Genomic DNA, 12,616 nt, shown 5'->3' on the forward strand with positions numbered 1-12,616 from the left:
GGGGGTCATGATCCCTTCAGAAGAGTGACCAGGGACGGTGTGCTAGGGACACTGGATTTGGAGCTGAGGCTGAGGGCTGACTGTGGACCTGACTGACTGGAGTGTAAACCTGAAGTTGTTCCTCCATGTAGGGCTGAATTTGTCCTTCCTGAATGATGTGTGAAGTTGGTGGATCTGGCATAGGCCATTTGGGAGGGGAGAAGAACATGATCAGGCTGGAGGGCACCTTTGCCTGACACAGCTCTGGGCCACTCCTGGGCTCCTACTTTGGTTTGGATGGCATGAGCTATTTTGGGGTGTGCCTCTGAGTGTGTGCATGTCTACCTGCACCTGCGTGGCTCCCTGACATCTAGAAGGGTTCCCACACATATCTGTGTAGAGTCTACCTTCATCTTAGCAGCTGTGAGGCCACAAACAGGGGATTGAAACCACCTGACCTCCATTTTCTCTGTCTGTATTATGGAAATCATGGTAACTTCTACAAACAGTTACCATGGTGGCAAAATGAAACAATGCACATAAGCCTCTTTGCACAGGTCCTGGTGCTCATGTGTTAGGCCACTATTGCCAGATGCCTCATGCAAGTTGCTTAACATCCCTGTGCCTCAGTTTCTTTGTGTGTAAAATGAGGATAATGCTACAACCTAGTGCTGTTATGAGGGTTAGAATAGGTGACGCTTGTAAAGTACTTAGTACCATGCAATAAATGACAGGATTAGAATACTCATTATCTTTCAGTGTATGGATGTGTCTGGGGGAGAATATCTGAGTTTGTGAATGTTTCTGAGCATGTCTTTTTGCTTGTGTGTGTACGTGCACATGTGTATGTGTGTGTAAACGTGTTTATATGGCCAGGCAGGCCCCTTCTCTCTGGGTGGAGTTTGCTGTTGGCCCAAGCCTGGACTCCCTGAGCCAGCTAGGGCCGGCGCCGGGGATGGAATTTCCATTAAGAATTAAGCAGGACAGCACTGGGAAGCCAGGCAGGCAGATGGGAGGGGGCTGAGGGGAACGGAAGCTTCAACCCTGAGCTCCTTGGGCAGCCTGAGTCCTGAACTGCCTTGGAGAAGTCCTCTGCCAGCTTTGTCTTGAGTCACGGGCCTTCCCAGGGCCATGGCCCAGAAGGATGGGCAGGGAGAGAGAAGCTGCTCATGGGGGCCTCTGTAAGGAGACCTGGAGTTGCTGCAGCCAAGAGTGGAGCCATGAGGCGGCCCCCCGGGAATGGAGCAGCGGCCAGCGAGGGGCCAGGCGGCTGGGGCTTATGGGGAGTCCAGGAGTCCAGGAGGCTGTGCTGTGCTGTATGTATCTGGGAAGGTGGATGTGTATGTGTGTTTGTCTGTGTGTGTGTATGTGTGTGTGTGTATGTGTGTGTGTGTTGGGGAATGCAGGGTGGGAGGCATTCATGCCAAATGCCTCAAGGGAATGTCTAGCAAACCAAGTCTATTCCTCTCTTGCCCTGAAACCCAGGCACAGAGTTTGGAAATAAAACACCTCTGAGGGTTTTTGTTAACACTGATGCTGTTTATGATCTAAGCTTCATTCCATTTCTAGCATATTAAAAAATATCTTAGTTTTCCAGGTACTTTTACATCCCTGACCTCATTTCATACTTCCAACAACCTTATGAGCTAGACAGAGATTATTATGACTCCCATTGTGTATATGGGAAAACCAAAGCTCAGAGAGGTTAAGTGATTTATCCAAGAACACACAGCTAGAAAGTAGTAGAGGCAGGATGCAAAGCCAGGTCTCTTTGAGGACAAAGTCCGGACAATTTTTATATCACCTGACCTACCAGAAACAGACTCAGAGAGAAGATTCTGCAAACTCTGCCCATTTGAGGAAGGCTGTGGCTCCTGTGTTAATGCTCAGCCAGGTGGCTGGCTGGAAGCATCAAGCCCTGTCCCCAGGCTCTAAGACAGACCTTTCGAAACAGGAACTGAAGCCCCTCTCAAGGAACTGGGGAGTAGAATCAGACTGTTCCAGATGGATGGGGGCTGGAGTCAAAGCTAGCTTGTCTGAGGGGAATGACTTGGCCACCTACAGAGCTCTGTGCCCCCAGAGAGCTGAGGCAGGAGAGTTAATGCCAGGGGCCAGGGAGCCATAGTCAGTTTCAGCCAGAGCCTGAAAAAGGGAATAAGGATTGTTAGGGATTATCAAGGAAGAAGGCTGAGGTGGGACCCTGGAGTGGTCATTTTATCATGGAGATGGAGTTGATCTCTCTCTCTCTGCCCCTGAACACATATTGTGAGCAAATTGACATAGTTTGCACTTGAGAGATTTAAGTTAGATGCCAGGGAGAACTTTCTGCTAATGAGAGGGTTCAAGCTTTGAAACAGGGCTCAAGTAAAGCCAGAGGCTGCTTTTCCTGGTGAGCCCCAAGAATAGGTTGAGGTCCTCCAAGCTCTCGGGAATTCGTGGCAGGGTGGAGGGAGTCGTATGAAACGACCTGGAAGCTTCCCTCCAGATCAAGAATGCGACATTCCTGAGCCTTTGGGTAGGAATCAGCCTCCTCTAGACTTAGCCATTTGACAGAGTGCGGGGAGGGGATGTCTGTTGTGCCCAAGTTAGGAGTCTCTGCCACAACCCCCAATCGTTTTTGGCAGGTCCCGGATGTGGAAGGTGACTTATACGTGGGTGACATAGATTCCAAAGGGAAGCACCTGTGGTGAATAAACCAAGTCGCATTCCAGGCATTTAGGGGCTGCTCAAAGTTAGGCGGCTCCTTCCTCAGAGCGTGTGAACTGCACCCAAATCCCTCCTTGTTTTGTTTCAGCTCCAAGGGAAAGGATCCCGGCACATTCCCTTCCCCTCTCCAGATGTTGGCATTGGGGCACATGTGGGCGCCCCGGCCCGCCCCTCTGCATATCCCGGGTGATCACCCGGCGTGACTCCCGCGGCTGAGCGAGAGCCGGGTCTCTAATTAGGCCTGACCGCGTCCCCATTCCAGCGCTCCCGCGGATGAGGGAGCGCACGATGTTTCCACCGCCAAGGCCACCGAAACAGCCCTCGCGGCCCAGCTGAGACTCGCAGGCGGCGGTGCCTGACGCGGGACCGAGGCTTGGCAGGGAGCGCGCTGTGGTGGAAGGTCCCCGGGAGTCTGCAGCCGCCTGGGAGAGGGCGGGCGGGGGCAGAGCGGGCGGGGGCGGGGGGCAGCGGGCGGCCCCTCGGGCTGGGCCGGCCCGGCGGCCACTTGGCGCGAGGCCTCGGGAGCTCCAGCTGCGCCCTGCCACCGCGGGCCGCTCGCACGCAGCGGCTCTCTCGCACGCTCCCCGAGTAAGTAGACAGCTCCCCCGGCGGGATTTAGGGACTGGAGCTGGATCTGCCAGCCTAGTTGGGGACGGAGCAGGTTTGTGTCTACTTGGAGAGTGGGTGGAAGTATGTCGGTATGAATGCTTGTGCGCGGGGGCGCATGCCAGTGGAAGGGATGTCAGCATGTGCGCTTTTCTAGCACGTGCCCCAGGGTGTGAGTGTGGGCGAATGAGTGCGTCAGTGTGCCCACGGCTGGCTGTGTCTGTACCTGTGGAAGATCGTGTGTATGCGGTAGGAAGGCCTCCCCGTGGGCCGAGCTGGTCCCTATGTGGATGGATGGATGTGTGTGAGAGTGAGCCAGTGAACTCAGAAGCTGGGGCATGAGGAGTGTTATCTGAACTCAGACTTTCTAGGGTGACCTGACTTGTCCTCGGCTGAGGTGTCTTCTCTGTGGGTCATGCAGCTTTGGTTTCTCAAGGCTTTGCGCAGGACAGGCGCTTAGAGCTCTCCCCCAGCGGTAGAGTGGATGGGGCTCTGGCTGGCCCCACCTGGCTGGGCTAGGGCAGAGGGACAGCTCAGGGGACCCCACCCTCATGCCAGGAGATGAGGCAGGAGGACAAGGGGCTGATGAGCCGACCACAGCCATGCCCACCCACAGATGCGGCGCACCCACACCCACAGGCTCACATGCACACACATTCCTGCTCACACACACCAGTCTTGCACACACTTCCTCGTAGGACATCCAGGCAAACACACATGCAACTTCAGCATGTACACCCATGGACAACAACATGTATGTAACATGCACTCATATTGTCAAATGCATGTGCTCAAACATACACCCCTGGCTTGGCCCCACCCTCATCCTCTAGGCCACCTTTTTAACTCCCTTTAGCCTACGTGTGGTACCTCTGACAATGGGTCCAAGAAACTGGACTTAGCAGCGAATATCTTAAGTCAGGGACTTTGGCTGGGAGCGGTCAGGGCACATGGTGATATGGTGCCTTGGAGGTGTTCCATTTAATCTGAAACTGAGACTGCGCATCGAGCTCAGCCAGAAAGCGCCCTTGGATCTCAAGGTTTGAGACTTAAAAGCAGCATTTGCCCTTTTAAAGGTGAAAAGGCCAGTCTTGAAAGGCAAATGGGGTCAGCCTGGGGTCCAAGGTGGAGCTCAGTACCTGTAACTTGCTCCAGGCGTAATCTGGATCCCCCCTGCTGCAGAAAAGCAGTGAACCTTCTGGGATAGGGAAGGGGCAGCTATTTGACCGGGAGGACAGGGAGTTAAGCTGGGTTGATTTCTTCTCCTCTTTGGTTTCAGTCTGCCCTATTTTGAGTCTCCCATCTGCAGGCTGGTGGAGGGATAGCATTTGCTCCTTTCTTCCAGCGGTGATCTCTTTCTTCTTCTCCATGACCTCCTTCCTCTGGGACCACTGGGGACACCCTACACAGTGATTGGAGGATCAGGTGCCCCAAAATGTTGCTGGTTGTTATTATTATTATTATTATTATTATTAGCATCTGGACGTACCCCCTCTGGCTGTTCTCTTCTGGACAGGCTTCAGTGAGGTGCTAAGACTAAATGTGCTCTTTCAGCTGGGAAGTTATTAATAGAAAGATGGTACTGACTTTCTCCTTTCTTAGTGTTTATGGTTTGGCCTAAGGGGTCCCTAAGTTCTCACCCCCCAACTTCTCTAATATACAGGGGAGGAAGTCAAGTTCAACCATTTTCTGAGGGGGGTGCTAGGATATTTCTTCTCTTTGGCTTAGTCCTACACCTGACCCTTAGGGTAGTTAAATAAAGGCAGGTTGTGGTCAGTCCAGAAGATTTCCTGTGGAGTGAAAGTGGTGGAGGAAGGAAGTATTTTCCTATTGTATTTCTCTTCTCACTCTGGCTGCTAGGAAGCTCTTAGTCCATCATATTGCTCCATTCTATTAAGTCTATTAATGGTAACTATGTTAATTGAAACTGTGGCTTTGAATTATAATTTCTGCTTTAACAACTTTATAGAATATATATCTTTAACTGTAAACTGCCACATCCTTTGTAGAAGGAGATGAGAATAAATAAATGAACAGTCAGCAGTTAAGCACTCTGTTGGTCTCTGATGATGGGAACCACATTGCATGTATTTTTCTGAGACATCCTCAATTTCAAATATTTCATCTGGTTCTCAAACTGTATGTCTCAATTTTGGCTTCTGTATTTTTGGACTCTAATTTGTGACCATGTCTTGGGGTTTTTCTTCCTAGTGACTTTGGGAGATAATACCCATCTCTGTGTTGGCTCAGAGAATGGGGATTGTTGAGAATGAATTGGGCCATTGATAAATACTCCCTGCTCTAAGTGCGCTTCAGCTGCCAGCTCCTCCCTGTCTCAAAAGCTCAAGTGTCTGGGTGCCTGAAGGAGTTTGACCCTTGCCCTAGGCCTGGCTCTGGAACCATGGCCACCCCTTCCTCATGTGACCCCTGCCTAGCCCACAGCTCTGCTGGGAGGTCTGTGTCTCTTGGATTTGAGCCCTGACTTCCCCAGCATGGACCACAGCATCTCTAGTCAGGAATGGCCCTCGTGGAATTGGAGCTTGGGGTGAGGAGCTGGGACTTAGGAGTGTAGGGGGGCACATGAGGGGCTTTCCTGCCCCCTTTCCTGGGTATGTGAGGCCATAAGCCAATGCTCAGCCCTTTCTCTTTCCGCATAATGTGTCTCTAGTCTGCTTAGTGGTCAGGGAGTCATTTGTAACCTCTCACCTGCACAGATGCACCTCGTATAAATGCAGGGCAGGGCTCTAGCCACATTGTGAAGTTGGTGAAACTTCTAATTCGCTCCAGGACTGATTTTACCCTGCCCAAGGCCATTAATATTTGGAAAAGGGATCACTGGAGGGCAGTGCTTAGCACCAAAGAATGATTAGAACAAGTCTGATGGTGGCTTTTAGGCATTGTGTTGGGGTCCAGCTCCTTGGTATGTGTTAAATCAACGCAACTGATAGTGTTACCCACATTCAAGACTGATTCTTCCAGAAGCACTTTATCACAAAGTGGGAAAGAGGAAATCCCCCGTGGCCCGGTACTGGGTAATGTGCTGATGGCTTGATATGGGCAAGAGGTTTGTTTCTTCCCGCATAAATGTCTTCTCAAAAAGGTAGGACTAAGTTTTCATACTATTTAGACTCCGGTTGTTCCCTGGATTTTAAGCTCAACCAACTGAAAACAGGCTTACAATCCTCAGGAGAGCTTCGTGTGAGCTGGTTTGAACTTCTGTGTGGGTAGGGTGGCTCATGGCTACTCATATTTATTTAGTATCTACTAAAGGTCAGCCTCTGTTTTAGCCTCTTTGCATCTTTTGTTTCATGAAACCTCTATAACAACGCTATGAAATAGGTTCTACTATTTTTAAAATAAGGAAACTGAAGCTCCCCAAGATTAAGTGACTGTCCCAAAGTCAGAGCTAGCAATGATTTCTTCCTAGTCTGTCTGGCTCCGAAGTGTATAGTGAATGTCCACTGACCACTCAGGGACACTGTGAACTCCCTTATTTGAAAGGCCTTGAAGCAGGAAAACCACCCCTTTGGACAAACTGGGGAAGGGGCTAAGGGGTAGGTAGCGCTGGACTTCTGTGCTTCACTTCTCCCCTGGAGCAATCTCCGTCCTGGGAACCAAGCCTCCACCCAGACTCCGCAATCCAACGGCCAGCCCAGCCTACCCTCCCCCAGCTCCAGGATCCCCTCAGTGCCAAGCTCTGGAGGAGTCCTGGATCCTTTGAGGACGTCTCTGGTCAGAACAGATCCTGTTCGGTGTGATGCAGCATCTGTAGGCGTCAGCAACTTGGCTGGGTAATTGTGTATAGTGTTCACTTTTTGCTGGAGAAATGGAGGTTTTTTCTTACAAACCAAATATCCTGGGTTTGGCAACCATGTGAAATGCGGCCTGTGGTGGGAGGGTGTGAGCTGCATTGTGGGCCTGTGTGTGGTGCTGGTTTGAAAGACACTGTTGAGGGACAGAACAATCGACTCAGGCCCTGTCACTTCTGCTGGAGGGTCAGAGGCAGGCAGTACCTACTGGCGATGTGCAGAGAAGAGAGCACTGGCTTTGCAGCCAGACAGATATGCCTCAGTTTCCTCATCTGTAAAATGGGGTTCCTCATAATGCAATGGTGATCCTAGAACTAGAAAATTTATTTTAAGTGCAGTGTCTGGCATGGAATCAGCAAACCATAAAAGACAATCTCTTTCCTTCCTGTGCCACACACCTGTGAAAGAACGCTGGACTGACTGTCACGAGATAGGGATTCCAGCTCTGGTTTATCCTTGGGGATGCTGTGTTATCTTGGGTTTTTCACTTACCCTCTCTGGGCTTCTCTTTCCCTGTGTATAAAATGAAGGAAGAACTTGTTTCCCTCACTCCTCTGCATTTTTTGAGGATAATGAAAGAGACACAAGTCAGGGGTTCTCTTGGACGATCCAAAAAGTTCAGTCAATATTCATCATTTATTCATTCCTCAATATTAACTGAGATCCTTTGCTGTTCCAGGGCTTGTGCAAGGCCCTGGGGACAAAGGAGGGTAAGGGATATCCCAGTCCTCAAGCAGCAGTCAGACCACGTGGCAAGATAGACTTGTAAACAAACAAAGGCCTGTCTGTGGGGCACAATCAAAGCAGGTACTGGAGGTGTATCAGCCAGGAAGTGTCATCTCCAACTGGGGCAATCAGAGAGGCCTTCCCAGAAGGGCAAGTACATGGTCTGGATCTTGAAAGATAACAGGAAGTTGCCAGGAAGATAGGCGGACATTCTAGGCAGAGACCAGCCTGTGCTAAGGCACAGAAGTGTGGCCTCACATGGTAAGCTTGGGGGACTTTAAGCAGTTAGCATGACTGGAGCCTGTGGTATGGGTGGTTAGTAGTGACAGGGAGAGATGGAAGACATTGCAAAGAGCTATATGGGTGTCATAGGGTTGCCGTACTATGGTGTTTGGATTTTTATCATATTTATGGGCAAGAACTGAGGTATTTTAAACAGGGGAGGGTCATGGTTGGATATGGGCTCGCTCATACATTCAACAAACATTTATTGAATGCTTTCTATTTTTACATCACTTTTAATTTTGATATCAAATGAAATTTAATGAAAATTTGCAAGACTCGTATAAGAAATCCCTCTTTATTCATATCCGTCAATTGTCTGCATGGTCTTCTGTTTATCATTCTCATTTCCTCTCTCTCCAATAATATAAAAAATGAAATGTTGTTTTTATTATTTACGTATGTTTTTATTTATAATTTATGTTTCATTGTTTGTATATTATACTATATTTACTGTTTCATTATATATAAGCATACATATAAAAAGTTTATATTTTTGATCAGTTTAAGCATAAATTGGAGACACGATGCCTCTTTGTCCGCTAAATACTTCACTATGCATTTCCTTAGAAACAGGATATTCTCTCACCTCAGTATAATTCAGTTCCAATAATGTCCTTATGGTTCTTCCACCTCTCTCACCCTATTCAGGATGCAATCCACATATTGCATTCAGTTCTTGTGTCTCTTTAGTCTCCTTTATTTAATCCACAACAATTCTTCTGCTTTATCTTTTTTGAATAGTACAGACCAGTTATTATGTCAAATAGCCCTCCATTTGGGTGTGTCTGTTGGTTCTGCATGATTAGATTCAATGTATGCATTTGGGGCAGCAATACCAGTTAAGTGAGGTTATGTCTCCTCTAGTCTTTGTATCAGCGAGCACGTGATGTTGAATTGTCCCAGTGCTGGTGATGGAAGCTTTCGTCACTTGTTTAAGGTAATGTCTACCAGTTTCTCCACTGTGAAATTACTATTTTCCCCTTTGTAATTAGTAAGTAATTTGTGGAGAGATACTTTGAGACTATGAATATATCCTGTTCCTCACCAAACTTATACCCACTAATTTTATTATCATTGATAATTTTGAATTCATCATTTTTTCTATATTTATTAGTTGGTATCCTACTGTGAGAAAGAGCTTTCCCTTCTGCCTCTCTCTCTTCTTTCCTATAACTAGAGACACATGGATTCTCTTTTTATAAAAAAATTTAAAATTTTAATTATTATTGTTACATAATAGTTTTATATATTTATAGGGTATATGTGACGTTTTGATACATGCATACAAGGTGTGATAATTAAATCAGGGTAATTGGCGTATCCATCACCTCAAGTATTTATCATTTCCTTGTGTTGGGAACATTCCAATTCCACTCTTTAGTTATTTTAAAGTATACCCTAACTTATTGTTGATTATAGTCACTGTGTTGTGTTATCAAATATTGTTCATTTTATCTAATTATCTAACGATTTTTTTGTACTTGTTAACCATCTGCCCTTTATTCCCCACTCCCTGCTACCCTTCCCAGGTTCTGGCAACCATCACTTTACTCTCTGTCTCCATGAGATCAATTATTTTACTATTTAGCTCCCACATATAAATGAGAACATATGAGATTTGTCTTTCTGTGCTTGGCTTATTTCAGGTAACGTAATGTTCTCCAGTTCCATCCATGTTGTTGCAAATGGCAGGATTTTTATGGCTGAATAATATTCCATTGAGTATATGCACCATGATTTCTTTATCCATTCATCCATCGATGGATACTTAACTTGATTCCAAATCTTGGTTGTTGTGAATAGTGCTGCAAAAAACACAGGAGTGCAGATACCTTTTCTATATACTGATTTCCTTTCTTCTGGATATATACCTGGCAGTGGGATTGCAGAGTCATATGGTAGTTCTATTTCTAGTTTTTTGAGGAAATTCCATACTGTTCTCCATAGTGGTTGCACTAATTTACATTCCCATCCACAGTGTACAAAAATTCCCCTTTCTCCACATGCTTGTTAGCATTTGCAATTGCTTATCTTTTTGATAAAAGTCATTTTAACTGGGGTGAGATGATATCTCACTGTAGTTTTGATTTGCATGTCTCTGCTGACTAATGTTGACCATTTCTTCATATACCTGTTGGCCATTTGTATGTCTTCTTTTGAGAAATGTCTATTCAGATCCTTTGCCCATTTTTTAACCAGATTATTTGATTTTTTTCCTATTGAGTTGTTGGAGCTCCTCATATATTCTAGTTATTAATACCTTGTCATATGGGTAGTTTGAAAATATTTTCTCCCATTCTGTGGGTTGTCTCTTCACTTTGTTGTTTGTTTCCTTTATTGTGCAGAAGCTTTTTAGCTTGATGTCGTCCCATTTGGCTAACTTTGCTTTGGTTGCCTGTGCTTTGGCAACCACAAGAAATCATTACCCAGACCAATGTCCTGGATCATTTCCCCAGTGTGTTTTCTTTTAGTAGTTTCATGGTCTCAGGTCTTAGATTCAAGTTTTTAAATCTATTTTGATTTAACTTTTATAAATGGTGAGAAATAAGGGTCTAGTTTCATTCTTCTGCATATGAATATCCAGTTTTCCCAGCACCATTTGTTGAAGAGACTATTCTTTCCCCAATGTATATTCTTGGCATTTTTGTTGCAGATAAGTTCACCATAGATGTGTGGATTTATTTCTGTATTCTGTATTCTGTTTCATTGGTCTATGTATCTGTTTTTATGCCAGTACCATATTGTTTTGGTTACTAAAGCTCGGTAGTATAATTTGAAGTCAGATAATGTGATTCTTCCAGTTTTTTTTCCCCCCTCAGGAAGGCTTTGGCTACTTTGGGTCTTTTTGTTGTTCCATATAAATTTTAGGATTATTTTTTTCTATTTCTGTGAAGAATGTCACTGGTATTTCGATGGAGATTGTGTTCAATCTGTAGATTTGTGGTAGAATGGACATTTTAACAATATTGATTCTTCCAATCATGAGCATGGAATGTCTTTCCATTTTTTTGTGTGTCCTTTTCAATTTCTTTGATCAATGGTTTATAATTTTCATTGTAGAGATCTTTCACTTCTTTGATTAAGTTTATTCGTGAATATTTTATTTGTAGCTATTGTAAATGGGATTACTTTCTTGGTTTCTTTTTCAGATCGCTTGCTATTGGCATATAGAAATGCTACTGATTTTTGTAGGTTGATTTGGCATCCTGAAACTTTACTGAATATGTTTATTAATTCTAAAAGTTTTTTGTGAACTCTTTAGGTTTCTCTAGATATAAGATCATATTGTCCACAAACAAGGATAACTTGACTTCTTCCTTTCCAATTTGGATGCCCTTTATTTCTTTCTCTTGTCTGTTTGCTCTAGCTAGAACTTTCAGTACTGTGTTGAATAACAGTGGTGAAAGTGGGCATCCTTGTCTTGTTCCAGATCTTAAAGGAAAGGCTTTCAGATAGTCTCCATTCAGTGTGCTACTAGCTGCGAGTCTGTCATATATGGCTTTTACCGTGTTGAAGTAAGTTCCTTCTATACCCAGTTTTTTGAGAGTTTTTATCGTGAAAGGATGTTGAATTTATCAAATGTTTTTGCAGCATTAATTGAAATGATCATAAGTTTTTTGTCCTTTGTTCTATTGATATGATGTATCACATTGATTTGTGTATGTTTGTTTTAATAAATTACTATCTTTATTTTATTTTGGTGTTCACATTGTCCCAGATTTTATCAGTGGGAGCATCTGCAAACAGGCTTCAGTTTCTTTTTGACTTGTCACCATGATTCTCTGAGAACTTCCTTACTATCTGCTCTAGCAAGAAACTACAGGCTCATTTTGCTTTTCTTGCTCCATCTCTGGAAATAGCCATTTGTCCAGGAGCCCTGTATACTTTTAGTGGAGAATGGTATTTAGAAATCAAGATCTGGAGGCAACATGTGCTCCTTGTTATTGATGTGTTGTCACTTCTATGCTCTCTTAGCAAACAGAGCTAAGTAATATATGTATATTTATTTCTATTATAAACAAATACAATAAATTGTTACATGTTATTAGAAGAAAAAAATCCCAAGTGACTGAGATAGAGAATAATAGGGTAGGAGTACTTTAGATTGGGTGGTTAGAGAAGGCCTCTTTCAGGAGGCGGTATTTGGAAAGACCTACAAAGTGAGGTGGATGGATTGGAAACAGAGAGAGTCTGGAGACTGTTGTAATTATCTAGGCAGTAATTACAAGGGACTGAACGAAGTCTGGTTGGAGAGGAGGTAGACTCTATAGAACACAGTGACTGATGAATGCAGAAAGTGGGGGAGATGAAGGAGTTGAGGGGACTCCCAGGTTGATCTCAAAGGCCTGTCAAACTCAGGATGTTCAAAATGGAATTTCTGGTGTTCTTCCTCTAACCTATCCTACTCATACCTGTTCCTCTTCAGGTATTTCAGATCTCATCAGATGGCTCCTTCATCTATGCAGCTGCACAAGTCAGAGAGACTTAGGAATAACCCCCAACAC

General features: G+C 45.2%; 1 protein-coding gene across 1 annotated transcript in view; it reads left to right on the forward strand.

Annotated features, from left to right (window-relative positions):
- The first annotated feature begins 1,066 nt into the window (after nucleotides 1-1,066).
- The window catches only part of INSC (INSC spindle orientation adaptor protein), a 128,273-nt gene continuing 116,723 nt past the window's right edge, over nucleotides 1,067-12,616 (forward strand). The window contains exon 1 of the mRNA XM_045556546.1: nucleotides 1,067-1,295. Coding sequence (XP_045412502.1) covers nucleotides 1,149-1,295 — 147 coding nt within the window. The 5' untranslated portion in view covers nucleotides 1,067-1,148. The remainder of the gene's footprint in view (nucleotides 1,296-12,616) is intronic.

The sequence above is a fragment of the Lemur catta genome, chromosome 7 (assembly GCF_020740605.2).
Source record: "Lemur catta isolate mLemCat1 chromosome 7, mLemCat1.pri, whole genome shotgun sequence".
Taxonomy (NCBI): domain Eukaryota; kingdom Metazoa; phylum Chordata; class Mammalia; order Primates; family Lemuridae; genus Lemur; species Lemur catta.